At 43.6% G+C, this 27,571-nt stretch overlaps 2 protein-coding genes across 8 annotated transcripts; one reads left to right on the plus strand and one right to left on the minus strand.

Annotated features, from left to right (window-relative positions):
• Positions 1–1,197: 1,197 nt before the first annotated feature.
• Positions 1,198–11,978, minus strand: LOC133379339 (ER membrane protein complex subunit 3-like). Of its 4 annotated transcripts, XM_061614437.1 has the most exons (9): positions 11,680–11,829; positions 9,777–9,868; positions 9,238–9,295; positions 6,649–6,742; positions 5,015–5,119; positions 4,060–4,141; positions 3,832–3,911; positions 2,353–2,438; positions 1,198–1,680 (listed from the first exon to the last, which is right to left on the minus strand). In XM_061614437.1, the coding sequence occupies exons 1-9, from the start codon at positions 11,680–11,682 to the stop codon at positions 1,570–1,572; spliced, it is 711 nt and encodes a 236-aa protein (XP_061470421.1). In that variant the 5' UTR covers positions 11,683–11,829; the 3' UTR covers positions 1,198–1,569. The 4 variants fall into 4 exon arrangements, with proteins under 4 accessions (XP_061470421.1, XP_061470422.1, XP_061470420.1 ...); XM_061614438.1 differs by lacking the exon at positions 9,777–9,868 and having other exon boundaries at positions 6,730–6,742; positions 11,736–11,978; XM_061614436.1 differs by lacking the exon at positions 9,777–9,868 and having other exon boundaries at positions 11,736–11,978.
• On the plus strand, positions 11,879–22,369 carry UXT (ubiquitously expressed prefoldin like chaperone). 4 transcript variants are annotated; one of them, XM_061614443.1, is made up of 7 exons: positions 11,879–12,185; positions 12,821–12,937; positions 13,073–13,154; positions 13,329–13,396; positions 20,219–20,326; positions 21,595–21,658; positions 21,985–22,369. In XM_061614443.1, the coding sequence occupies exons 2-7, from the start codon at positions 12,852–12,854 to the stop codon at positions 22,048–22,050; spliced, it is 474 nt and encodes a 157-aa protein (XP_061470427.1). In that variant the 5' UTR covers positions 11,879–12,185; positions 12,821–12,851; the 3' UTR covers positions 22,051–22,369. The 4 variants fall into 4 exon arrangements, with proteins under 4 accessions (XP_061470427.1, XP_061470424.1, XP_061470425.1 ...); XM_061614440.1 differs by lacking the exon at positions 11,879–12,185 and adding an exon at positions 12,361–12,720; XM_061614441.1 differs by lacking the exon at positions 11,879–12,185 and adding an exon at positions 12,361–12,624.
• The last annotated feature ends 5,202 nt before the right edge of the window (positions 22,370–27,571 follow it).

The raw sequence follows: 27,571 nt of genomic DNA on the forward strand, positions 1-27,571 counted from the left end.
TTTGCCCTCTATCTGTTGTTGGACTACAACTCCCCCCAATCCCCTGCCCAGTGGCCTGATAGGCTGGCACCATGCTGGCTACCTCTGCTTTCAAAGCCTCATTTTCTTCCTCTTCCACGTCAGAGTGTAATCTGGTGGATCAGGCCCCGGTGCTAGTATCTATAGCATTCTCCTGCCACTGGGCTCCTGGGAGGAAAGGTGGGATATAAATTAAACAAACAGGGCCAGGTTATGTCACATCACAATTATACCCACATGTGGGAATAGAGAGAATGATCGGCTCTCTCTCAGAAGAACATACCTCTATCGGGTAGAGATTTATTTTACAAGTCGAAGGTCCCTAGCCGTTGTAGGAGAGCAGTGTTCTAGCAGGTATGAATCGTAGTAGGCTTTTGGCCTTCATTGTACTGTTTTTGATATCTGCACTAATGAGGGCTGGGTAAGGAAAATCAATGGCAACAGAGGCTGGCTGGCAGTAAAATGCCATACAAATAAATCCAGCAAATCTGGTCTCTGTTACAGCTAAAGGAGCACTGGCAGAGAGGGATGCACAGGCACATGGTTATGATGTCCTTATTTTGAATGACGTACAGCAGTCTTGCCAATACAGCTGAAACACACTTCCCTGGCAGGCTCAAGATCTCATGCTCTTTGCATGCTGAATGGCTTGGCAGTGGTCTGTCCCCCTTTGGGGGCAGTTGGCAGGCTTCACTGATATATCTGTCCCCATGTAGAAGAGAAGCATCTCAGCCTAGCAAGGACAGAGGTAACCACAAGAGAAGGCTTCAGCTTCTGGACTGCAACTCAAAAGTGGAGGCTTGTATGCACTGCTGGGGTGCGATTATCTTTTGGAAGAGAAAAATGAAGGACGGGACCAGATGGACAGAGTAGGTCCAAAATGCAAGATGGGGTGAAACGTGGGGGTCTGGAGGCATCCAGTCGTGCTCCATAGCCTATTCAACTTGGAGAAGGAGTTACTGGTGTTCTCTAGGTTTGAGTTCAACCTGTTGCCACGTTATAAATGGCGCCTAAGTTGTGCTGCCCCTGCCCTCAGCATACAGACCATCCCATTTTCTGCCTAGCTCTCCCTTTTCCTGTAAAGATGGGGGTGCTCCCTTCTGCCTAGAGAAGAGTTCTTTCAATGTACTGCTTGTCTTGGGGGGTGGGGTCTGCCACCAGATACAGAAGGACAGTGAAGCAAGAATAGTTGGCAGCTGCCTCGGTTTTAATAGTGATACAACCTACACACACCTCAGACTGGCACACCTGCCTTTTTTCTCTGTAGCTTTTTGTCATCCTGTGGGCTCCAGCTACCCACACACACACCACACTTCAGACACCCAGAGCCAATGGAAAAGGCTACCACCTGCTGCTCTGGCCACAGACAAGGGTTGCTGTACGTACTTCAAGCTCCTTTCTGGAACTCCATGCTTCTAAAGACAAAAGCCACTCCATGCATATCATGCAGGAAAGCTGATCCTCTTCCACCTTCCAACAAGGTGGGAGGGTCTTTTGTGCACACTGTTGTCTCATTGGACAGTGGCGTACAGTTATCACAGGAGGATAGGATCAGCTGGGCCCAAACATTCCTGTCAGCTTGAGATCCTGTGACATCAGCTGTTCTTCTACATCTTGTAGAGCCCAGCAGTGAGAAACCAGCTCTAAAGCTTCCCATTCAGCCTGAAGAAAGAGAAAAAAGAGCCAGTTACCCTTAAGCCTATTGCTGGAGAAATAGAAAACGTATACATCAAGCAGCAATCCTTGTGCAGTTACATGCACAAATGCCACCAACATCAACAGCATTTACACTGAGGTAAACCTGGCAGGATCACAGACCAGAGCTTCCAATTAAACAGCATCAATATTGCACAGCCTTTAACTTTCACAGTGTTCCATGCTCATTATAAGGATAATTTTTACAAAAATCCAATAGAAAGATTAGTGTTATCTACCTGATATAGATGATGGGAGGGTAGCTTATGGCAAAAAGCAAGATTTAAGTTGGCAAGGAAACCATCTCCAACTCAGCATCTCTGACCAATGGCCATGCTGTCTGGGAAAGATGGGGCTGATGGGAGTTGGAATCCAAAAATACCTGGAGGGCCATTTCTCCCCCCCCCTTTAAATAGAGATTTTCTAGCACACATGTTAAAGATGCTATTCCCACTAGTTTCACTATGACAGAACAGAGACCCTATACATGGACAGCAGCTGGAGAAGCACAGATGTAGCCTTGCAAATAAGATACAATCGTGCCAATCCGTTTCTGTACACAAGCCAAACAGATTCCACCTAATCTTATCACACATTCATCTACGTGAAACCACTATGAAAATAAAACTAGGGCATTACCTTGAAGGCCTTGTTAGGGTCAGGTGGAGCAGGCACAGCTGGGCCCAGGAACTGATCCCGCAGCAGCAGATGGTTCTGCTCTGCAGCTGACAAGAGAATGTTATGTGAAAATTGGTGAGAAGGAAAACTAGTTCAAACCAAGCTGCAAGCAAACATATTCTGCAAGTTCACAACATGCAAATGAAAGTCATGCAATATTGAGCTCACTGTTGGCTGCTAACAGATCAGCCACATTGGACTAAGTGCAAACTCTATATGAGCACAAGTTTATTTTGACAACTGTTCCTCTGTAATTGACCTACAGTGCAACAGTGGAATGGTAAAAGGTAGAGTGGCCACAGAGGTTGGGATTGAGTGGCTGTACAGGGCAATCAAATTCCAACATGTGACCACTAGAAAACCTTCCATGGTTTCAAAGTATCAGAGGCACCTTAGATATACCTGCCATTCAGGATAATGCTTCATGCACCGGGCAAAGTAGGCTCTAGTTCATTAAAGCTTGTGCCACAATAAATCTGTTCAGTTTAAAAGTGTCACAAGACTGTTGCTTTTGCTAGAACAAACCAACATGACTATACAGTACCTCTGAAATATTTTCCTTGTAATCATAAAGGCTGGAAACCTGCTTTCATTTTTTTTAAGGACAACTGTGATTCTAAGGATGCCTTGTTCTGAGCTAGTTACTCAAAACAGCCATCTCAATGCTACATGAAGCACACAGAACTCTGAACAGGGGTGCAAAAATGTTTACAAACCTTAGGAGCCTGTGAGATTCTGTACAAGTTAGCTAGGAGGGAGGGAGACCCATGTGTATCAGTGGGTAGAGGACTCCTCAGTTATGTTTTCTGATCTCCCAATATGCACACACCTTCCTTCTAGGCAGTGTTTATTTGAGGTGACTGGAGCCAGAGACTATCTGGAAACCATAGCACAGGGATGGGGAAACATATGGCCCTGTCACTATTGTTGGACACTATCTTCCATCAGCTCCAGCCAACACAGCTGATGTTCAGGGACAATGAGATATGTAGTCCAGCAACACCTGGCGATCCAGAGGGTAGCCACCTCTGGCTTAGAGGATACACTAAGCAAAGCCAAATAGGGAAGGATGGCTTCATGGCCAGAGGGTGTGTTTTCCCCTATACCAGTTATGGAGCACCTCTGGCCTGCAAACCAAGTGAGGCCTACCAGGGATCCTAATATGGCCCACGAGGCCATTTTCTCACAGCCGCACTCACCTGCCCCACACCTGATGTCAGATTATGTTGGGTGTGGGGCAGGTAAAACTGCAGCTGCAAAAGAACAATTGGGGCTCATGAGCACAGCTGATCTCTGCCAGAAGTGGAGTTTGTATTCAGCACTGAATTTAAACTGAATTCAAGCTGTAAAGAAAGAATCTGCAACCTGAAGTGGTATATCCCGCAGAAGACAACCCCCGCCTGCCTGCAAGCCCAACACTTCCCCCAAGGTATCTCTTACCAGTCTCCTCCTCTAGGATGAGGTTGTTCATTCGGCGGAGGCCAAAAACATTGAGGAAATACCAGGAGGCTGCACTCACCCTGGGAGGGAAAACAACTGTTGGTAATTATCACTGGGAGCCTTCCTGGCCCCCAGTCTCATGGGGGGAACCCAGGACCAGAGCCCACATCACCCTCTCACCAAACCCATCAAGGGCCTGGCTAGGCCTGGGGGCAGACAGGTGCTTACCAAGAGGGGTCCAGGGAAGGCAGGTTAATTCCACGCTGCAGCATGGGCTTGAACCGCAGGGTCAGGGGAAAGGGAACCTTGGCTGGGGGGTTAGGAGGGAAAGGGGTTAGAACTGGTCCCACCCCCAAACTCTTCTGCCCCACCATCCCCAACCCTCCTCCCTCAAAAAAGGCTGCTCCATCCCTAATCTACAGCTCCCTCCTGTCTTGCACAGATGGGCTTAAAAGGCTCCAATCCCAAGCTAAAGGCCCTTGGTATGCAAAAGGAACAGCTTACAGGACCTAAAAGATACATCATCACAGGAATCTTTACAACAACCCTGCAAGGTAAGTCAATATTACTATCCCTATGTTATAAACGACTGGGGTGGATGGCAGGGAAAGAGGTTGTAGGATGGTCACTTTCCTAAGAGTTCATGGCACAGGTGAGATTTGAACTGGGGTCTTCCTAGTTCATAGCTACACTGTCTAGCTGCAAGCAAGCTCCCATCAGCCCAGGTTCTCACATCTGAAAAACACACACAGACAACTACAATGGCCTACTTCACAGGGAAGCTGAGCAAACAACTGTGAAACACCCTGGAAGAATGCAACTTGGTAACAGGAGCTTTGGTCTCTAAAATGATCTCTAAATATTATTTTAAAATATTTCTCTATCTGCTTTTCCTGCAAAAAATTCAAAGCAGCTTACAGATTTAAAAACAAAGTCAACAAGCACCACATCCAAGAACACTAAAACTGTTCACTGGGGATGGGGATCCTGCAGCCCTGCCTGATGGACTCAAACTCCCATCAGCCCAGCCAGCATGGCCAAAGGTCAGGGGTGATGGGAGATGTAGCCCAGTAACACCTGGAAGGCCACAGGATCCTCATCCCCTACTGCACAATGAAACAGGAGGCTCTATCACGGAATCTCCCTGCAGTTTTCATGCCCACGTGATTCTCCTCTCACTCACTAGCCACAAAGCCAGAGAAGGCCCAATTGATCCAGCCTCCAATGAGGATCATAGGCAGCACATTGACAAGATTGCCCTTCATCATCTCCATGACCATGGTAGGATCTGGAAGAGAGAGAGATAGAATTCAAAGAGGAGTGTGTGCACGCTGGAATTCAGCAGGAGCAGAAAAGCCACAGAAGGATGTGACAGGCACAGAATTCAGATTTATGCTAATCTCTGCCTTCATTTCTTATTTTGAAAGCAAGTGTCTAGTCCCAATGGCTGCGTATGGATAATATAAGTACCGTAGAAATCTCAGATACCAGTGGGCTGGGGACTGTCTGAAGATTTCCCACGGCTGGTAGGGTACCGTCTCAATGCCCTGCCTCTGCATATATCTTCTCTTTTCTAGGTGAATTGGATCAGATTATACAAAACAAGGGAAGGGTGCTTAATTTGCATAATTTATATACAGATCACAGAACCCAGCTCTTGCACAATGTGCACCACGTTGGCACAGAATAAATAGCAGCACGGAGTGCTCGCAGCTCTGAATTAAAAGGCTGGTGTCTATTCGAATATAGGGCTGGCGACGCCTTCAGGTAAATCGGGCACTGTTTGTGGACACCAGCCCTATTGTACAAAGGGGTGAGCAACCTGCAGGCTAGCAGCCCTATTTCTCCCTTATTCCAGGTGATGACAACACTGAGTGGAAGGCTGAAAGAGCATAGAGGAGCACTTGCAAGAGACAATGCATCCATGTTTTTGGATGGATTGGGTTATCTTCCCCCTTTGTCTAGGTCAGAGCAGAGAGAAGAAGTGAGGTGTCTGGGTAGGAAAGGCGATACCAAGCCAGAGTCTGTGGCAGAAAGAAGGAAGGATGCATATATCAGATGGAAGAGAAGGAGCACAAAGGGGAAGAAGCCACTGCTTAGTGGCCGAACCTGCTCTGTGTGTATAAGGCTCTAGCTTTGATCCCTCCTTGGCCTCCCGACAGGGCTAAGAAAGACCTCTGCCAGAACTAGCCTTGACAGCTCCTACCCACCAAACCCAGATGAATGAATGAATGCACAGTCACAGGGTAATGCCCTGAAGGGAAGGGTCACAGCTTCAGAGACAGATCACACGTTTCGTATGCAAAAGATCCCAACTTCAATTCTCAGTATCTCTAGGGAAGGCTGGGAACAACTCCTGTCTGAAACTCTGGAGAGCCATTGCCAGGCAGAGAAAATACTGAGCTAGAGGGATCCATAATCTAACTCAGTATAAGGCAACTTTCCTGTGCTGCTTAGCCCTGAATCCCACTGCATCACCTTCAGCAGGTCAGCCTCCCTCTCTCAAATTTACCCCACAGGGTTGTTGTAAGGATAAAATGTGTTTACCCCATGTACACCAGCATGAAGTCCTTAACTTAATAAATATGCCAAAGGGCTTCACATACATTATCTCCACAGTCCTTGTGACCGTCCTGTAAAGTAGTGCTCAGTTTTATCCCTGTATTGTGGAGGGAGCAGAACAGGGTGGAAGGAGAACAGCTTTCCTAAAGCCACCTACCAAATTCATGGCCTAGGGAAGATTTGAACACAGCATTTGCAGACCGCTTCCGCTGTCCCTTTGCACAGCCATCATTCACACTCCCAAGCTGTTGTTACCTGTCAATGGGTTTCGGGGCTGTACCTTACGCTTGGTTTTGCGGAAGAAACCACTCTCAGGATTATTGAAGTGATGCTTACGCATGAGGAAGCCCTGGGAAAATACAGAAGGCCATAAAAGCTGAGATTAAATTAACCCTTTTAAATGGATGAAAGGGCTTCATATGAGTTATCTTGATAATTCTTACAATATCTTACATTAAGGAAAAGGAACCTGTGGCCTTCCAGATGATGCTGGACTACAACTCCCATCATCCCTGACCATCAGCTATGATGGGTGAGGATGGTGAGCGCTAGAGTCCATCAACATCTGCCAAACCAGAGGTTCCCCCACCCCTCCTTTACAGGGTAGGTCAGCATCTTAGACTGCCCCCAAGTCACCTACTGAATTCATGGCAGATTTGAACTGGGGGTTTTAGTCTCTTTCAGCCCAATCCTAAGCATATTTACTCTGAAGTTAAGTCCCACTCAGTTCAGTCTTCAGTGAAACGTACTTCTTCCAGGAAAGCACATGTTGGACCGCAGTCTCGGTCACTACTTTATCGGGGTGCCATTTCTGGGTTGGGGCAGGGTAGGTGAAGACAGGAGAGGTTCAGAGGCTTGCCTTTCTATATATTTACATTTGCATTGCAAAAAATGTATTTAAAACAACAACAAAGGCGCATCTCACAGAGCATTTACTAGGGTCACTTTTTCATCCTTCCAGCAAAGATACTGGTGTTCTTGATTAATAATCCCAATCCCCACCCTTAAGAACTGCCCTTGCATTCAACACTAGTTTCTGTGAATGCCAAGTCAGAGCTACAAAGGAAATTCACTGGGGAGAGGGGAAGAATCACATTTTACTCCTGTTAGTCAAACCCTAGTATCACTTGTTCAGGCAAGCAACCAAACTAAACAAACACTTCCATGAACCAAGTGGTTCTGATCTTAATCCATACGCTAAGTCCAGATGTTGCTGGACTACAATTCCCATCATCTATTGGCCATACTAGCTGTGTGTTGCTGATGGGAGTTAGAGTCCAACAGCATCTGGAGGGAGGTTCCCCACCCCGTGGCTAAGCTTATCAGAAAATCTAAAAGGGAATGCCTACCCCCTCAGCTGTGGAGAGAAAGCATTGTCACACTTGTAAGGACCGACTGTGAAGAGGAGAGGATTGGCTTAGACATTCAGGTTAACACTCCTGCATTCTTCATCTTCTCCTTTTAGACTAGAGATGACCAACTCACAGCCTATGGGCTGGATACTGCCCTTGGAGGTGAGTTTACCTCCTCTGGTGGTGGCCCAATCAATTTTTACTTAAAGTAAAGAAGACTGGCTTATTTATAATGAAAAAAACCTGTAATGGTCATAAGACAGAGAGATATTCCCTAAATCAAGATGACATCTCTTTAGGCTTTTGTACCCATCATGTTTGTCATTTTTGTAATGCAAATGGCATTAACCTTCCAGTCCTTTGTAGAACAGATAAGTTTTCCCTCTGTATCCTAGATAATCATTTTCTCCTAGTAAGGACACTGGTATTTAAGATCTGGAGAAGCCAATATGAGGCTTTTGGTTCACTCCTTGACCTGATCTCTTTAGCACCTGTACAGAACCAATGTGGGAAATATTTCAAACTTGGGCCAGTGTTCTGCACAATACATAACTCAAAGTGGCTCATGTGTGGACAGTGAAATTTGCCTGGTTTATATCTCTACACCAGCGTTACCCAACCTTTTTCGACCCAACGCCCCTTTGCAAAATCTTTTTGTGCCCAACACCCCCCTCAGATTAAGTATATGCCAATGCTTCCTATTCTTCCCTTAAAATATGAGTAATGCATAGAAGGTATTTTCAATGATTATTACTGATAATTTTTATCATGCCTTTTTATTGCACTTAGATTACACATTGAATTCTTAGTATGATTTATTAATATACATACATAGTTATAGAAAAGTAAACATCACAGAAACAACGGGTAGCGAGTGTGTCCCATTCCTGAAGAAAAACAGCGAATAACTGCGTCACCCGTTTGCACACGGCACTCATCTGTTGGAAGAATGCGCCCTCCACCAATACACCCACCCAGCTTCTCAAACACTCTCGTGATTGGTTCCAACATCCCTCAAGACAGCATCGGAACATTACCTAGTGCCGGGGCGTGGCTAATATCCCCATTCCTTGATATGACACTGGCCGCTATTCAGAATTTCTCTAGTAAAGAGCACACACTATTTATAGTGTTATTTCCATGAATTGAGACTATTAAATACATTCTAACTGGGGACGAAACAGTTTAAAAATTAATGATGTGTGTATTAAATAAAATTAAACTTAAATGCTTCAACAGTCGCATCAGACCGCCAAATGTCAACGCCCCCCTAATGAACCCAAACGCCCCCCTAAAGTTTGTAGTCACGCCAACGCCCCCCTGAAAGGCTGTAACGCCCCCCAGGGGGGCACTACCGCCCACGTTGGGAATCGCTGCTCTACACTTACCAAGAAGGACTATTCCCCAAGGAGCCTGAGATAGGTCACTGCCAAAGGCTGCGCGAGGGGGTGATAGCCTTTAAATAAGAGGCTGCCCCCACATTCTCTCTTACCTGATGAGTTAGGAAACGTCCATTTTCTCTCAGGAGGCGGCTACGAGCCAGAATCTGCCTGACAGACAAAGAGCACTTTACTGTAGGTCCAACATAGTTTTACTAGCAAAAGTGATCATGTACTTTGTGGGATCAGATTTTCAAACCAAACTCACCACCAATAAGACAGGACTACTTATATCCCCACCCCAATCAACCCACATTCTAATACAGCTATTTACAGTGATATTTTTAGGTGCACCAACAAAGCAATCACGCAATTCCAGAATTTCACCCTTATTAAGAGCCCTGCTGGATGAGACCAAAGTCCATCCAATCCAGCATCATGGATACCAACCACATGCCTACTGCAGGCCTACAAGCAGGACATGAATACAACAGCAACCTCCCCACTTGCGATGCCCAGCAACTGGTATTCTGAAGCATACTGTCTCCAATACGGGAGGCAATACACTGCCGTCAGGACTATCAGCCACTGATAACCTTATTCTTGATTAATTTAACTCTTTTTAAAAGCTGTCTAAGTTGGCAACCATTACATCTCATGGTAGCAAATTCCATAGTTTGTGTTGTATGAAGAATGCTTTTTTTTTCTGTCCTGAATCTTCCAACATTCAACTCCAATGAAGATCTAGAATTAAGAGAGGAAGAAAAACTGTCTCTATCCACCTTCTCCACACCATGCATAGTTTAATTCGCCTCTATCATGCCCAACCTTACTTGCCTTTTTTTCTAAATTTAAAAGCCTACAAAGTTTTAACCTTTCCTCATAGGGCGAGTTGCTCTAGCCCCCTTGATCAATTTGGTTGCCCTTTTTTTGAATCTTTTCCAGCTCTGCAATATCCTTTTTGAGTTGCAGCAACTAGAACCATATGGTATTCTAAGTGGTGTTGCACCATTTTATAATAGCATTATGATACTGACAGTTTGATTTTCCATCCCTGTCCTAATGATCCCTAACATATATTTTGCCTTTTCACAGTTGCTGCACATCGGGTCAACATTTTCATTGAGCTATCTATCATGATTCCACGATCTCTTTCCTGGTTCAGACCCCATGAGCGTATATGTGAAAGGATTTTTCATCCCAATGTGCATCATTTTACACTTGCTTACACTGAATTGCATTTGTCATTTTGTTACCCATTCACCCAGTTTGGAGAAATTCTTTTGGAACACTTCACAATCCCTTTGCTTTTAGGACCCTGAAAAATTTGGCGTCATCACCAAACCTGGCCACCTCACTGCTCACCCCTAACTCCAGGTAATTTACGAACAAGTTAAAAACCCCAGGTCCCAGTACAGATTCTTCAAAGACTTCACTTCTTACATCCCTCCATTGGGAGAATTATCAATTTATTTCTACTCTTGCAATGTGAAAGGGGGGAAAGGATGGCTCAAATCAGTTTTGAAAAGGAAATGGATGAACCAAGTCGGTTCCGTGAGGTTTTCCTAATAGGCTGTAGGTATGTAACGCATGGCTCACAATTTGTGTGATACAGCCAATTGGGACAACACAATTTGTGTGATACAGCCAATTGGGACAGAAAGTATCTTGGAACGGCCTTGGGAGGAGGCAATGAAAAAACAGAGGAAAATGGTAACAGATTGCCTCAGGGATTTTCTCTGACCAGCAGGATGTCTAGAATCACAAAGTATTTTCTCCACTGCTTAGATACACTTCACAGGGGCTGTCATCGTGAGGAAAACATTTTACATCTACACATTTTATTTTTTAAAATCGTGAACCAATCTGAGAAACATTATGGTTAAAACAATTATTGTAAGGAAATAAGCAAGGGGCTGGTTTTGGCCTTTAAAACTTTAAATGGTCTGGTCCACGGCATCTAAAATGGTTGCCTGCTCCCCATATTTACATTTTTTCCAGCATCTGCTCTATGATTTGTCTCCCTCTGAGGCTGGTGGTCAACAGGGACATAAACTTTGTAGTGGTGGACCCTTGGCTATGGAACCTTCTCTTCAACAATGTCTATCAACTCCAATTCAGTAAATAAATATTATTATTGTTTATTTCTAGCCCGCCCGGCCCTCAATATCTGGCAGTGTCTTTCCTCTTCATCAGAAAACAGGTCAAAACATTCCTGCTCCAGATTGCTGTGGTCTATTACTGCTTGTTTTGTGGAATATGGAGTTTGGTTAGCTGTTATTTTTTACTGTTGTTGCTGCTGGTTTGTGTTTTGATTTTATGTTTTTATACTTTTCTGGATTGTTAGCCATGTTGGGCACCCTTTTTTAAAGGAGGAAGGGCAAAATCGTATCCTTGATCCTAGCCAAAATTTTAAAAAACTATGCAAGCTGTGAAGCTTCATCACAGACGTCTTTGTCAGGTGTAGCTCAGGGGTCTATGAAACTTAACACACATTTACACCACCTTAAGGTGGCCCAATCCAGTGATTCGATTCTGCATTTTATAACCACTACCATTTAAACTACTGGGAGGGTGGGCGTGGCCTCCCGTAGCTCTCCCCGCCGCTCACGTGTCTTGCCGTTGCTCGGGCCAGCCGAGCACGCGCTCGCCGCGAAACAGCCCCGCCACGCGCAGCCGCAGAATCCCGATCGCGATCGCGATCCAGGCCACGGGCAGCAAAACCCAGAAGCGAATTGAGCCGTCTAGCCTCAATTCCGGCGCCGCCATGGGGTGGGGGATGCGACCTCCTACGGCGTGGTCGAGGCCGAGTTATAAAAAGCAACGGGCGGAAAACCGCTACCGGCCTCAGGAGAAAGGTGACCGGAAGTGACCCCAGTAAATAGGGTCACTTCCGGTGCCATATTTCCTAGATTCACACAACAAAAATCTTAACAAAAATTATCCAAATTACATGAAAGCGTACAATGTGGGGGAAAATGGAGAGGAAGGTTTTGGCGTAAAGACACGTTTTCTGTAAGTTCCCCTTCGGGCCTGATAATTAGAGGTCCACCTCTGAAAGGTAAGCACTATCGGGAATATCGAAAACGTATAGAAAGAAAGACTCTTAGCTTCACAGTACTCCCTTCCAGCCCCTCGGTTTCCGTTGGTAATGTAGGCTTTCTGATGGGGGCCGGAAGTGAGGAGGTGCGAATGATTCTAAGTTTTCCTGCCTCTGTGGCGCTGTGGTTATCGGAATGTTTTTTTCCATGACCGATAACCCCGGAAGCACTGGGGGGCGGGGGCTGGACTGGCACCACAATGGAATTCATCCCATGCCTGTCCTAGGGCTAAGAAATAGAACTTGAATCTAGTGCCTTGTAATTAGGAAACATTGTCGTGGAGGAAGGGAGGGAGACGTTGACTCGGTAATTTGTACAACACAGAGTAAAAGCAACTTCGAAGCTCCTCTTTTCTCTCTCTTGGCTGTTAGTTGTTTCCATGAGCTGAAGAACAGTAGGGTAAATATTTACAGAGGTGTGATAAATGTTGGAAATGGTTAAAGATAGGTGTATGCACATACATTTTAACTTGAACAAAAACTGCATCACTTGCAGGTAAATCGTGTTTTGTAAGGACTACCTTTTCACGATTTGCTGGATGCTTCTCCAACTGTAGAGACTGATTTCTCCTACTAATCTATTCTTCTTTCTCCAGGCTTTGGTATTAATAGTCTTCTTGAAATCTTATGGCAATGCTAGGTGAGCAGCAGGTGCAAGAGAAGGTGCTTCAGTATGAAGCTTTTATCGGTGATGTTCTGCAAAGGGATCTCCAGTGAGTGACCTTTAAAAGTATCCCCTTCCAAAGCCCATCTTCTGACTACCCCATCTCATGCAAGCCCCCAGTCTGTGATGCTCTTAGGCTACATTCTGTTCATGCTTCCAGACAATTGTTGGTGTTTCTCCCCAGGAAGGTTCTGGAGCAGCGGGAGGAGGTCTATGAAAAGATTGCTCAGTACCTGCAACTCAAGAATGTTATCGAGCGATTTCAGGTAACTCAAAACCTATTTAAGCCGTTCACAGTACTTTACACTGAAAGATTCTGGCTAGATCGGAGGCAATGTGCTGCAGGCGTTTAGATGTAGTGGATAACAGGATAAAAGAGTTATTATAAGAGTTGTTCTGCCCTAGAGATGGATTTGTAAACTGCTGCCCTTTTCTCTCAGGAGACAGGAAGCCAGGAGCTGACAACTCAAGTGGATTTAGGCTGCAATTTCTATGTCAATGCAGAAGTGTGAGTAATGTAAAGATAGAGCTTATGTGTTTGCCCATTTCCCTGTGCATTCTTTCCTCTTGTCTTCCTGTATGCTGTAGCGTTCAGTGAAGGCCTGTCTTTGGAATAAAAAGTATTTTTTATGGCGGGATGGACACCCTCAGGCCTTCTTTCCAGGCCTCTTTATCTGGCCCTCAGGATTCTCCCCACACCACATCCCTTGCCAGCCCTGCTCCACACCTTCTTCAAGTGTGTTTGCCATTTGGACTGTCTTTGAACTGTGATAATGCTTGCCTGAATGGAGGGTTATTTGGATGGGGGTGTAGAAACCACTGGCTTCTTCGTGTCTGGAATGTAACCCAGTGTACAAAGGTGAGGGTCACATCCATTGCTGTGCCTGCTTTTGCCTCTAGCCCCATCCACCACTGGCATGTAGCTCCCAAAGGGTTCCCCTTGAGGGAATATAGCCCTCAGCCCTCCTTTATAGTTTCTTTGTATCTGAGAAAAATGTGACATTGGGCATAGCAGAATCATAAAAGTTGGAAAGGGCTAGAGGGCTATTTAATCCAATCCTCTTTAACAAGGCAGGTGTCTTCCACGTGCCTTGATAATCCCACTCAGTCCAGAAGATTATGTGCCACAATCAGAAAGCAAATGGGTTGGTTATAGTGTCAGTCAAGCAGATACCTTCAGATGACGCAGACCAATTGTGCCGCTTTCTGAAAGAAGCTGAGGAATCTCCTGTAGAGGTAAGGGTAATCTCCCCCAATGGATCATTTAGCTTTCCTCATTATTACAAGAAAGGTATACCTACTGTATCTCTGCCAGTCATGCAGCTGTTAAAAGCACGGAGCCTCTGTGAGCAGAAAGACCACAGCTGGGTGTAAACAAGCTCCTGATTCAAATCTTACCTCTGCCACGAACTAGGTGACTTTAGATAAGCCACCATCTCTCAGTTCTAGACTCCCATCCATAATATGGGCATAGTAATACAAACCGCATAGGGTTGTCATAAGATTTAGTGGGGGAAGCTATGTGAAACACTCTGAACACTATATAAATGATATTCATGAGAACTGCCTGATCTGTTTGTAAGAGAATGTGAGCAAGTTTATGAAGGACTTCAACTGGCAAGGAGCATCAAAGATCTAACTGGATCTAGCAATGGAAAAGAAAGATTGGCTCGATCTGCATCGAAGGTATCAGGAAGTTAAAAGGTGGCTCTTTCAGCATAAGGGAGGAGCAGCAGGGTAGGAGCTCAAGCTCAGCCTCTGAAAGGCCAAACGCCTGTCCTCTCAGCTGAAGTGAGTGTTTTCCCCTTGGGAAAGCAGTTGCTGATACTTTCATGAAAAATTAATAATAATAATAATAAATTCAATTTTTGTGTCGCCTATCTGGCCGAAGCCACTCTAGGCGACGTACATATTAAAATTCAATAAAATACAATATAATTACAGAATAAAATACAATGCAGTCAACACTAATGCAGGCGTAAAACTATGTAGGGCAATCAGAAACAATAAACAATCACAGAAAAATTAGCCCACCCCGGAGATCCCAAAGGCCTGTCCAAAGAGCCAAGTTTTTAAGGCTGGGCGAAATGTATCCAGGGAAGGGGCATAGAGTATTATGTGTTTATGTAGTGTCATTAATGTACATGGGCAGATTGCAGCATTTAAAAAACAAACCAGGGCCCTGTTGAAGGAGCTTACAGTCTAATGCTATAATTTTCAAGCTGTGTGCCCTACAGAGGAGGCTGCCCACTGCGTCTCTATGAGTCGCTTCTTTGGCTGGACAGGAAAAATGCCCAGAATGGCTGCTCATGCAGACAAACACAGAGAGGCTCCTGTAGAGGGCTGGTAGTTCTTGCTACTATCCATTTCAGGAGCAAACCTTTTGGGCTGAAGAATGTGGCATGCCTTCAGTTAATTCTGAAAAAAATAAATGCATCTGTTAGAAATTTGGGGATCAATGACCTAAAATTTGACCTTGGGTAGAGATCAGTAAGAGAAGAAACAGAGTAAGTGTACTGAGAGGGACTTGAAATCATGATGTTTCATTGTATGTACCCTTCTCTTCCCCCTACCTCCTCATATAATCTGCCCAGCCATGTAGCTGAAACAAGAGTTAGCTCTTTCAACCAACTCCCTTTTGGTGAAAAATATGAATGTTTTTTTCTTGGCTTTGGGAGCCTTGAGAACACTTCCCTGCAAATCCCCGCTATTTCTATATAATGCTCAAATTTACAAGCAGAATGTTAAAGTGTTTTAGGGGATGTGGACAGAAGGAGGTTATGTTGCAGTCTTGCCTCCAAAAGAACCCTTTCTTCTGGGCAAAAAAGAAAAGAAAGAAGGAAAAAGAATGTGTTTTGAGATGGGGGGGATTCTGCAAAACAAGAGCCACATTTATGCTGTTTTCCCACTAGCATTCACCTCATGCAAGGATGGGAGACTGAAGTGATATTTCCCCACCCCTTTCCATTTCTACTGGAACAAGGCCATGAACAGGGTGAACACACACTGGCCCTCAGCAAAAGAAGCAAAAACAACAATAACAACAACCCGCCCAAAAAAACTATTCACCAGAAAAGCAGTGATGGTGATGGGCTCACACCCACTACAGATTCGAGGTCAACTCTGGGGTTGTTTATAGTACAAAAGAGAATATCTAAGTTTTGGTTGAGATATTCCCTTCTTGTAATTCAAAATAAAGCACAGTCTAAAGCTGCTGCAACATTCCAGTCAAGAATGGAAATCCAGTTAAGGTTTCCTGAGTCAAGGACCATAACACAGACCCCCCCCAAAAAAACCTGTCCCTCTTTTTTCTAACTTAAGCATGCCATTACTGTTCACTATCCTTCTCTGCCATAAAGTAACAAGAAAATAGCCTGCTAATAACGCTGCCTAGTATTTTTATACTGCATTGTAAGAGTTCAAAGCACTTCCTGTAAATTAGCTTAGTAATTCTTCACTAACCCTATAAGCCCTATACTATAAGGTCAGACTAGTATCATCCCAATATTGCAGATGTGAGGTTGAAGCTGAGAGATTGTGCCTGAGGTTATCTAGTTGAGGTCATGGCTGAGAAGAGTTTTAAACAGTGGCTTCCCTGTTTCTAAGGGGTCACACTGGGATGTTTCAGCTTCTGCATACAATTTCAGAAACTTTCGATAATGATCTGAACATTTTTGGTAGCTTGCTCTTGTAAAGATGATATCTTGTGGCCAGAACTGCACTTTCAAAGATAATAAATTTCCCATTGTTGGAGATCTGGTGCTGTTGTCATTCTCAGTTCCAAATCTGCCTTCTCTAAAATGTGCAAAGATGTCTTCAAGTTCCTGTCCTGCACACATCCTTCATATACCCAGCCATCTACACCAGCCCTGTCTGATCCTCTTTGTTCCTTACTAGCCATTAGTTCATCAAATTTGGGTGGGTGGGTGGGAGGCCGGCCTAGTCTGACTCCTTTTTCCCCAGTCTTCTGGCTACTGTTTGTTCCTCCTCCTCCCTTGCTGGTAACAGAGAAGAGCTGGGAGTGGGGGGACTTCCGGGAAGGGTGACTTAGCCTGTGCCTGCTTTTGAGACGGGCTCCTGCCTCAAAAGAAGCTTATTCAGATATATCAGTCAGATTTTTTTTTTTTTGACTGATTAAACTTCTCCCGGGTAGGGAGAAACGAAGAGATTAACCTCAAAGCCTATTTTTGTTGGGACGACCAGATCTCATTAATTTATGGGACGAGGTCCAGCCGACGAAGGTGGGACGGATTTTCAACAACAAGCTCTATCTGATAAAGCGAACGTTCATCTTATCTTCTAAGAGAGAACGCACTAACAGGCAAGCACCCTTCTTTCTATATTTTTCTTTTACTTGACTTAAATTGTTGCTGTTTAAAAGAGATTTGCCAGATTGATCGGTTTTTGACATCTCACTGGGGAGCCATAACTTCTCTCTGCTACTCACTAATTAATAGCTTATCTCTGTTTTTGTTGCAAAAAGCTGTCCTGGATTTGCATTCTAAAGATATACACAGAAGAGGGATTTCTATTCCAGATTTTTATTTTGAAGAATATTATATTGTCTGAGACTACTCTCTTTTTGGTCTATTTTATTTTGACGAATCTGTTTCCTGACGACCGCCATTAATTGTTTCGATCCTGGGAACTGCATTTTGTTTACTTAAGCATGGAGAGATAAGGCTGTCTGCTCTGTTTATACTGTGATGTCACCAAGTTTGGAGTATTAACCCAATTGTTGCTGAAATAAGAAGTGGTTTTCCTATATTTTTCTTTTAAAATGGCAATTAAGAAAGTGGCTGAGAATCTGGAAATAACTATGTTTCAGAAAATAATGGATGAGATTGAGATAACGAAACAAAACCTGCGACAGGGTTGTAAGGAGCTGAAAATTGAATTGAGTAAAATGACGCAGGAGATTAAAGATATAGGGGTCCCTGTGAGAGAGGTGACCCTGGAAGGGGTCCCTGTGAGAGAGGAGACCCCGGAGATTGGAACAAACGTGGAACAGGAAAAAGATTTGGAGTCTATGGACTTTAGAAATAAAATCTATTGTTTGGAGACACAGGAGATTAAAGACATAGGGGTCCTTGTGAGAGAGGAGACCCTGGAGACTGGAACAGGGGTCCCTGTGAGAGAGGAGACCCTGGAGACTGGAACAGGGGTCCCTGTGAGAGAGGAGATCCCGGAGATTGGAACAAACGTGGAACAGGAACAAGATTTGGAGTCTATGGACTTTAGAAATAAAATCTATTGTTTGGAACTCAATGTTATCTCTGAAGAAATTAATGAAGATTCTAGAGATAAAGTTATCAATGGCATGGATAATCTTCTGGACTGGAATGATGTGATGGAGCCCAATATAGAGAAAATCTATGGAATTAACTGCAGCCATGTGACAATGGAAAAACTTTCAAGAGATGACCCAGTGTATTTTGAAAAAAAGAACAGAGATATGATTTTACAGCAGTATTTCAGCAACCTATTCAGAATGGATGGCAAGAAAATATTTGGGATAGAGGTAATTCCCATCAGACTCTTACTATATGACTATGGCTTTGACAGCAAGATTATTATGGAATACTGATAATGGAAGATTGGATACTGAAATTACTGGACTTAACAAGACTACTGAAGATGGAAGATGGAAAATGGAACTAATAGGGATAATAGAACAATGGCTACTGAAATTACTGAACCTAACAGATTCTGATGTGATGGATTAATTGAAATGTTTATTTTGACTATGGTTATGACAATAAGATTATCATAATTAGTAATGAGATGGATTAATCGATATGCTTATCTGGAAAAAAAAATTGATAGATATATTTCTTAAAGAATTGAAACCTCTCTTTGACTTTTTGTGGAAAGAATAAAGTAATGTTTATGAGATTTGATGATTAAGTAAGATAACTACTGGAGGAAAGTGATTTTATAATATGACTTAAGAGACAGGATTGTTATATATTATAGACTTATAACTGATTTGATCTTTGACAAATGGGAAGTCAATATTTTACTCTTTATTTTTTATTTTTGTTTTTTTTTTCTTTTTTTTTTTTGTTTAACTATTTTTGATTTTGTTTTTTGTCTTTGAATGTTTTATGATTTCGTCTTGTATGTATTATGAAAATCTGAATAAAAATTATTGAAAAAAAAAAAAAAGAGCTGGGAGTGGGGGAAATGCTCTTTCCCTAGTTCGTTGTCCGTCAGTTCTCCAGTCAAGTAGTGATAATACCACCAGGGCTAGTTCCTAGGGATTGTGTCTCCCTTTGAGCAGAATTGAGCCTAGTGAGTCTGGAAAAAGTACTATGGCTCTTCAGCCCCGGTTTTAGCATTTGTGCAGGAAGCTCAATGTAACCAAACAGGAGTATTTTGCTGCCTTTTAAATATACAGATCCTTTCCACCCGTTGGTCCTCTTTATCCCCTGCCTCTGCTTATCACCATTTCACATCATTGTCAGATTACCAGTTTAATAGCGGTGGGCATACAAAACCTGATTGTGGGTAGACACCATTGTATTCCTAGTCTCTCTCTAACAAGAAAGGGCAGAACATGGGTAGCTGCCTTCTACCAATTCAGACCTTCAGTCCATCTAGCACAGTATTGTTTTCACTGACTGGCAGTAGCTCTCCAGGGCTTCAGGCTTTTTCCCATCCCCACCTGGAGATGCAGGGGATTGAACCTGGGACCTTCTGCATGCAGAGCAGATGCTCTACTACTGAGCAATGGCCCTTCCACTAGAAACATCCTTTGGGAAAGCAGAAACTTGGGATGCTCATAAGTTTTCCAGCTGTGAAGATAGTAGGGCAGCACTCTACCTTTATAACCTCCCCCACCCCCCAAGTGGTCTTGCCAGCAGGCTTGACTAAAACAGTAGTCATATTCTCTGTTAAATTAATAACCCTACATCGCACTACAGGGCACTTGAATACTGTTCAGTTAACTCTAATTCATTTTGAGGAATTAAGACAACACAGATACTTCACTACATTCGTAGTGGGCCAAACTACATCCAGCATTTTATTTAAATCCCTATGAAAAGAGAGTCACAGTTTCCTGGGAAAGCTCATTCCATTTCTTTTAAATATGTATTCCAAACTACAAAGATAGTAAAAAAGAACAACAAAAATAAGACAATAGCCCATTCCATTTCTGAACTACACTTGTAGTTAGGAAATGGTTCATAATGACTTCCCTGTAGTTTAAAGTCATTACTTTAAAGCCTGTCCTCCCTAGATAAGGATGCAGAATTGTTGTCTGTCTTCTTTCTTCCCTTTGGCTGTGTCAAATCCATGGCATTTTTAACTCCTTGTCTCACTGCAGGCCAGACACATCCACCATATTTGTAGCACTGGGTTATGGGTTCTTTGTGGAGTTGACGCTTCCTGAAGCGCTTGCCTTCATTGAGAAGAAGAACAAGCTTCTGACAGAGTGAGTAGGAGGAATTCAACTTCCCCTCCCTCATGCTACCCATGGAAGGTATAGCTCTGTTGGGTCTTAATTGACAGGCCAATGCACTCAAAGTGATTTACAATTTTAAAAAATGACACTTAGTTTGATACACCCAATGCAAAAGGGAACATAATTAAATAATCAAACTAAACTACATTAAAACCACAATTAAAATGGTTTCCAGACACGGTTGAGTCTTAACATATGTTTTGTTTGGGTGGGGGGATTAAAAATACTTCAGTCAGCTGGATATCCTTGAGAGTTAGCAGCTTGTGCTGAAGATGAAAAGGTGGCTCTTGAAATTTGGACAACTGAGTTGCCACTCATAGCCACAACAGTTTCCCTTCATGCTTCCCTTGCTCTCTGGTCACAGAAACGTTTCTTTTTATTTTATTTTCAAAATAAAATAAACAAGTTTCTTTTATAGGTTCCAGTTTTTTAAAACGTTTGTGTGATGTGTATTTTTATATAGATAGATGTCATATTAGAAAAAGTCAAGCAGCCACAGGAAAGAACTCTCAGGTGGAAACAAGCACACGTTGCCCTTCCTACGTGCAGCTTAAATTTCAAACAAACATACATTAGATTAAGGGTGCAATCCAATTGCTATTAACACCAAGCTGAGACAAGTTGGATATGGAGGACCTCTGGCTGAGCTGGCTGGGTCCTGGCTCGGCCGGGCTATGCCGGCATAAGCCCCTCACCCCGGCTCAGTCATGCTGAGCCAAGACCCAGCTGGCTCAGCCGGAGGACTGCTGAGGAAGCCGAGCCTGGTGTAAGAGAAGCTGGTGGAAGGCCTGAAAAAGGGGCTTTCCAGAGGGGTGTCAGAAGAGACCGACGGGGTGGGGGTGGGCTGACACAATATCCAGGTGCCATGTGGCTCCCTCCCGTGCCCTCCATCTCAGCAGCTGGTATGCCCGGAAAAAAGGTGGTGGAAGGAAACATATTTTCTTTCCTTCTGCTGCACCCTGCTGGTTCAGCCAGCATCCTCCTCTCCCTAAGGCTCCAAGCAGCAGCTGGATGTGGTGGCCCCCTCCGCCAGCTCTACCTCTGCTGGCTTTGCTCCCGCCAGCCTCCAACAAGTTGGACTGCTTTGCCTGTCCCACTGCATTAAGTTAGGCTTGGGCAAAGGTGTATGCACAGGCGTCAAAAAAAGTCAATTCCTCCCAGTTTGCCACGTGGTCCTCGTGATTGGTCTAAGAGCTATTCTTAGGTTCAATATGTCATGTCCTTTCTGTTTCTAACAGGCTCAGTGAAGCCCTTACCAAAGATTCTGCCAAGATCAAAGCCAATATCCGGATGGTTTTAGAGGTAATGGGATGAGGTTACCAGTGTGTTTTCTATTCAGGTGGGCACAGGGGCATGTGATGCATTATGCGTGTTCATTGGTCCAAGTAGATAGAACCAAGTAACCATGTTGAGCAGGAACCCAGCAAGGGAGGGAGGAAAGCCCCACAGCGTTGGTCTGAGATTTAACAAGAACTGTTTTTCTCTGAGGTGCTGCTCTATGGTATGGGGAGAGTGGCTGCTTCTGGCACAGCATGGAAGAGAGGTTGTACCACAAAGAGAAATGTAGGAAATCAGTAGAGAAACCTAGGTTCAGGCTTTTTGTCTCCAACTCCAACTCTTCCCTGCAGGGCTTGCGTGAACTCCAAGGTCTCCATGATTTGCCTGAGGAGACCAGAAGGGACATCATCCTTTAGGCATCTCCCTTACCCAGAGTGGAAGTTTTCAACAACTGATATGCTGGATGAAGAGTTTGTCTCTTGGAGCATTTTGGCGACAGCAGCAGGAACTGCATTTAGAACTGGAGAAACACTTCAGAGTGGGGTGTAGTGAATGTGAGATGGCAATAGGGGATATGGGTTGCAGGGAGAGGGATCAGTTTCTCAGGGGTTGGGACAGGCCAATTGATTTCCGTTCCTCGAATACTCAACCGTTTTCTGCCTCTGTTTTCCCCAGGCACTGTGTCTTAGTACAAGTTCATCTCGATTTGTAAAAGTAATAAAGATTATTATTCCATCCAGTTGTCTTTTTGTCCTGCGTATCCACTCACCCTCCCTTTTTGGTAGAAATCCTTTGTTAATTATGTCTTGGATGTAACAAGATTGACTACTTCCTTTTACTGCATTGAATATTAAACTGCCTCAGGCAATAGGGGCGAGGAGAAGGTGGAAAACACTCAGAGATGGCCCACTGACAGAAGCTTAACAAAGGACCCCCAAAACCTGGAACCTGCACTATCCCCATTGAATTAGTTTCCCACCAAGGACTTCCTCTGTCTACTATGTTAACAGCTGTTTGTATAGTGTTACTGCTTCTTTTTCAACTGCTGGTTTTGCAAAATATCTTCTGGCTTTACTAATGTAACTTACCATCTGCAGGGCCCTTCTTACTAGGTCTGTACACTTGTCCATAGCTGCTACAAATCACATTGATTCTTTTCCTATGTATTCGTCATCTGATATACACTGAATTCACAATGTGAAATCTGTCTTGTTTCACTTCAGGAAGGAAAACTTGGTCGTTCACACAGAGCTGGGGAACCTGTGCCCCCTCCAGACTTCCATCATCCTTGGCAGGTTCCCCACCCCTCACCTGCATTTGGTAACTCTTTATTCTGACTCACCTCTTTGTATATCTGGCCTTAAGAACTAGCCTGAAATGCTCCCCTTTCTGGTATCTTGTACAAAATAAAAAACATACCTTTCCAGTGTCCTGCTACATGTTGGCAGAAATGCTGCTATCTAAGTGACTTTAAAGTGCTGTAACAGTCTTTATTTGGATAACTTTCCAACCCATGCCCCTTTCTGAGTTACCGCTACAGTTGCTGTCTGTACTCTAGATAAAATATTGTGTTTTATCTTTAATAGACAGACAACCTTTTAGTCTGTGCTCATTTTATATTTGATGTCTAACTAGCTACCATTTCTTCTTTGTCAGATTTTATTGTCTTTTTATGGGTTTATTTTGTAAGCCACTTTGGAAGCTGTGACTGAAGAGCAGCAAATAGAGATTTTGCATACACATTTAACGCCACCTCAGTCCATAATAGAATCTCTTATCATCTACAGTTTAAAAATTGAGAAAGGCCCAACCAGGCATGTATTACCAAAATGACCCCCTCCATTCCAGGGTGGGATGTGAGGGCTTGCACCTTGTGTTATGCCATGGTGACAGTTGCTGTGGCATCTCCCCACTGCAGGGGTAAGGGACCCGTTAAGATCTTATGGTATTCGAGGGATTGCTGAATGCTCTGAGGGCTCTTCTGATTAACAGAGCTGACAGTCCTGTTGAGGCCTTAGTTTCACTGTGGATTTGTGAGATAAGATGCTCTCAAGTGTGATCTCCAACACTGCAGTACCTGTATTGCCCCCAGGCTTTCTGGGGAGCTGCCAGGCAATGAAACAGGTTGGATGACAGCTTGAATGCAAATCTCATCATGAAGATTATCAAATGTGTGTAAGAGCACATGACCATGACCACTACATGGAGGTGAAGGCAGCAAGAAAGGTTTACATTTTCCCTTCCATTGCATCATCAAGAAGCTGGCTGGTAAAGTTGTTCTGAGTGGTATGTTCAGGGGATGCTTAAACCCTTGGATGCCTCCTATGACAAGTTTGCAAGGTACTTTGAGTGTAACATTGTTCATCTCTGCAAAATTGGATGCCATGGTTGAGATAGTCCCTAATGATGTGTCCAGTGTACTGTGGTATGGTGGGATCAGTTTCATCTTTTGAGGCCTGAGAATGTGGACAAGGTGCTTGAGGCTGTGTGGTGGACTACATGCCCTCTTGAATCTTCCTCTTTCTGATTGTTATGAGCAAGCTTGGGGGGGAGTAACCAAGTGGTCCAGGGTGTGCATCTTGGGATGACGGGGGTACTCCCTGCCACACTTAAAGAAGCAGTAGTGCATTCACTTCTCAAAAAACATGTTGAACTAAGCGCTTGTTGATCGGTACCACTAGGTCACAATATCCCCAGTTTTGGGAAGGTGCTCAGGAGGCTGGTAGCTGTCGGTTCTGAGCACTCGGGGGAAACAAGATATTTGGGCCATTCTAGTTTCTTACCTACAGGGCTGTTTATAGAAGATGGCATTGGAAGACTATACCTTGGCCACATTTACTCTTGGCATTTACGCTGTGGGGTTCTGTTGGGTTCCATCCTGTCTCCCTAAGATTTATGTAACTTTAAAGTTGACAATGAGGACATTGAACTTGTCAAGGATTATCAATCCCTCGGCAAAGTCATTAACCAAAATGGAGACAATAGTCAAGAAATCAGAAGAAGGCTAGGACTGGGTAGGGCAGCTGTGAGAGAACTAGAAAAGGTCCTCAAATGCAAAGATGTATCACTGAACACTAAAGTCAGGATCATTCAGACCATGGTATTCCCGATTTCTATGTATGGATGTGAAAGTTGGACAGTGAAAAAAGCGGATAGGAGAAAAATCAACTCATTTGAAATGTGGTGGTGGAGAGCTTTGCGCATACCATGGACTGAAAAAGACAAATAATTGGGTGTTAGAATAAATTAAACCAGAACTATCACTAGAAGCAAAAATGATGAAACTGAGGTTATCATACTTTGGAGACATAATGAGAAGACCTGATTCACTAGAAAAGACAATAATGCTGGGAAAATCAGAAGGGAGTAGAAAAAGAGGAAGGCCAAACAAGAGATGGACTGTCCATAAAGGAAGCCACAGACCTGAACTTACAAGATCTGAACAGGGTGGTTCATGACGGATGCTATGGACGTCGACTTGAAGGCACATAACAACAACATGTATTGAAACCGTTGGGCGAGGCCCTCCTGGTTGTATGGCAGCCAGCTGTAACTCATTATGTAGCAATGCCTTCTCGGTAGTGATGCTCCAGCTACCTAGCTCCTCCCCTCTGAGACAAGGCTGGTGCCAACTGATTATTTCAGCACCGGCTGAAGACCCATTTGCTTTCTCAGGCTTTTGTTGGAAATTAGCACTGAACCTGGTTGTTCCATTGCTGAAGCAGTGTTTTCTAGTTATTAAGACTGTCATCATCATCTATGTTTTTTTAACTCATGTTGTTGTGGTTTGAATTTTAGTGTACCCTGCTCTGGGATTGCTTTGGCAATGAAGAATAGGCAACAAACGTCTTAAAAAATAAAAAAATAGTTAAAAGTAATAAAAAGTATCCTTTATGAAGAGTTATGTTTAATCTGAGAAATCTCAAGGTATATTTTAGCTGCTCTTTCTTCCCAACTCTGGCCACTACAGTAAAATCATGGGTATTCTAGTTACACTGTCTAATTATTAAATGCAGAGTTGGGGAAAGATCATTAATGCTAAGTAGTCCCTCAGCCTACACATCAGTGTCTACTTCCTGGATAGGGTTGACAGACCAGATCTGTGTTACATTTCTTCAGAACTTCTTAACCTTATTAGTAGTTCTTTTATTTTAAAATCAGTTCAAGTTGCAATCCTAAACATACTTACCAAGGGAGTATATCTCAAGTAAGTATGCATAGAATTGCACTGATAATCCAATCCAACTGGGACTACACAAGAGAAAGTCAGTTGAAATCAACAGAGTTTACTTATGAGTTGACATGTATAGGATAGTTTTATCACTGCTGCTCTTTTCTGCTTTGCAAAGCTCTTGCAAAAGGCAGAAGTGATAAAAGTAAAGGTGGGGAAGAACCTTTGGCCCTCTAAATGTTGCTAGACTACAACTCCCAGCATCGCTGACCACTGACCATGCTAGCTGGGGCTGATGGGAGTTCTCCTGTCCTGGATTAAGGTTTGTTCATACAGATGATTCTGCTGTCCAAGAAAATATGGATAAACTCTTTCCATAATTTGTATGCTTTGGTTTCCTGCATTGAGCAGGGGTTTGGACTCGAGGGCCTTATAGGCCCCTTCCCACTCTACGATTCTGTGATTTTTCTTTACGATGGGCAAAGCTAGGTCAATTTGTGCTAAGGTTCTCCAAACTTAATCCCAGCACCTACTTCAATTGCAGAATCCGAGCCTTGTGCATATGAATTAAGAAAATATGAAAGTGCATTTCTTTAGCACTGAGTAACTACAAAAGAAATTGTAGGAATTAGAGGGAAATGCATCCAGATCAGTCAGAGTGGTTTCCCAACACATTTGAGCCCCAGCATTTCTGCCTAGAAACTGGCTAGAGCTCTTGAAGCATGAACAGCCTGTTAAAATTATGAATGGTATGTAATCCTAGTGACCACAACACAGCCTACTCCCAAGATTCTGTGCTTTTAAACAGTTTCATATATCTTGAATGTTATTGTGAATCTCAGAGAAGTCTGAAGGCACTGCTTTCTTTTTTACACCAAAGGGGACAATATATTCCTTCAGCCATGCAGGTTTTCACTGTGGAGGTTACAGCCCAGATGCTACTGTATATGGATCGCAGCTGTGTGTTTATGGCAATTATGCCCGGCTGGAAATTATCCAAACCAAATTCCTGAGAACCATATTTCGTGTCCCAAGTTGTGTATCCAATGTAATCTCCCAATTAGAGGCAAGGCAAATCCTTATAGAGACCCATACATGGATGCACATGTTAAACTTTTGGTTGAAGATGGTATTCTTCCCTTTGGGACTGGCTCCACTGATGTTGATAGATGCTTTTTAGTCAAAATGGAAATGGTCAGTGGACAAGAAACTACAAAATCTGGGCTTTTCTACTGTTATTTTAGCACTAGGTTATACCAAGGCTAAAGTGGCCATTTCCCAATGAATTAGGAACACTGAGCTACAAAATCACTAGTTTGGCTGCAACATACCCTGAATCTAGGGATAGTGCGAGGGCATTTGTGCTCATAAAAGTATTGGGTAAATCTGACCATCCCAAAATATAGAAAAGCATTTATGTTAGCTAAGTTTAATGTGTTGGCTTCTACACTTCTGGAAGATTTAAGAGCATTCCCTATTGTGAGCACATATGCCCTTGTGATGTGGGGGACATGGAGACAGTAGGACATGTACTATTGTATTGTTCTTTCTATTGGGACCTTCAATATATTTTTATCACTCCAATTCTACAAAAAATTCTCAGGGGCTGAGATGCGTTTTACTTAAATTATCTACTGGCCAACCAAAACCCACAGGTCACAACCAAGGTGGCTAGTTTCTGTGCAGCTGCAATTGCTTGTTGGAGAGGGATGACAATGTGATTATTTTAATGTTTTATTATGATTTTTTTTTATCCTGATGTGTAT

Source organism: Rhineura floridana, chromosome 3 (genome assembly GCF_030035675.1).
Source record: "Rhineura floridana isolate rRhiFlo1 chromosome 3, rRhiFlo1.hap2, whole genome shotgun sequence".
NCBI classification, from domain to species: Eukaryota; Metazoa; Chordata; class Lepidosauria; order Squamata; family Rhineuridae; genus Rhineura; species Rhineura floridana.

Bases quoted from the DNA above. Each gene is read 5' to 3' on its own strand.
- LOC133379339 (XM_061614436.1), bottom strand. From the start codon at position 11,893: ATGGCGGCGCCGGAATTGAGGCTAGACGGCTCAATTCGCTTCTGGGTT. The intron at 6,743-9,237 runs GTAAGAGAGAAT...GTATTTTCCCAG, and splicing joins GACGTTTCCTAACTCATCAG to GGCTTCCTCATGCGTAAGCA. The intron at 4,142-5,014 runs GTGAGTGAGAGG...CTAACCCCCCAG, and splicing joins CTTCTCTGGCTTTGTGGCTA to CCAAGGTTCCCTTTCCCCTG.
- UXT (XM_061614443.1), top strand. From the start codon at position 12,852: ATGGCAATGCTAGGTGAGCAGCAGGTGCAAGAGAAGGTGCTTCAGTAT. The intron at 13,397-20,218 runs GTGAGTAATGTA...GTCTCACTGCAG, and splicing joins TTCTATGTCAATGCAGAAGT to GCCAGACACATCCACCATAT. The intron at 21,659-21,984 runs GTAATGGGATGA...TCTTCCCTGCAG, and splicing joins ATATCCGGATGGTTTTAGAG to GGCTTGCGTGAACTCCAAGG.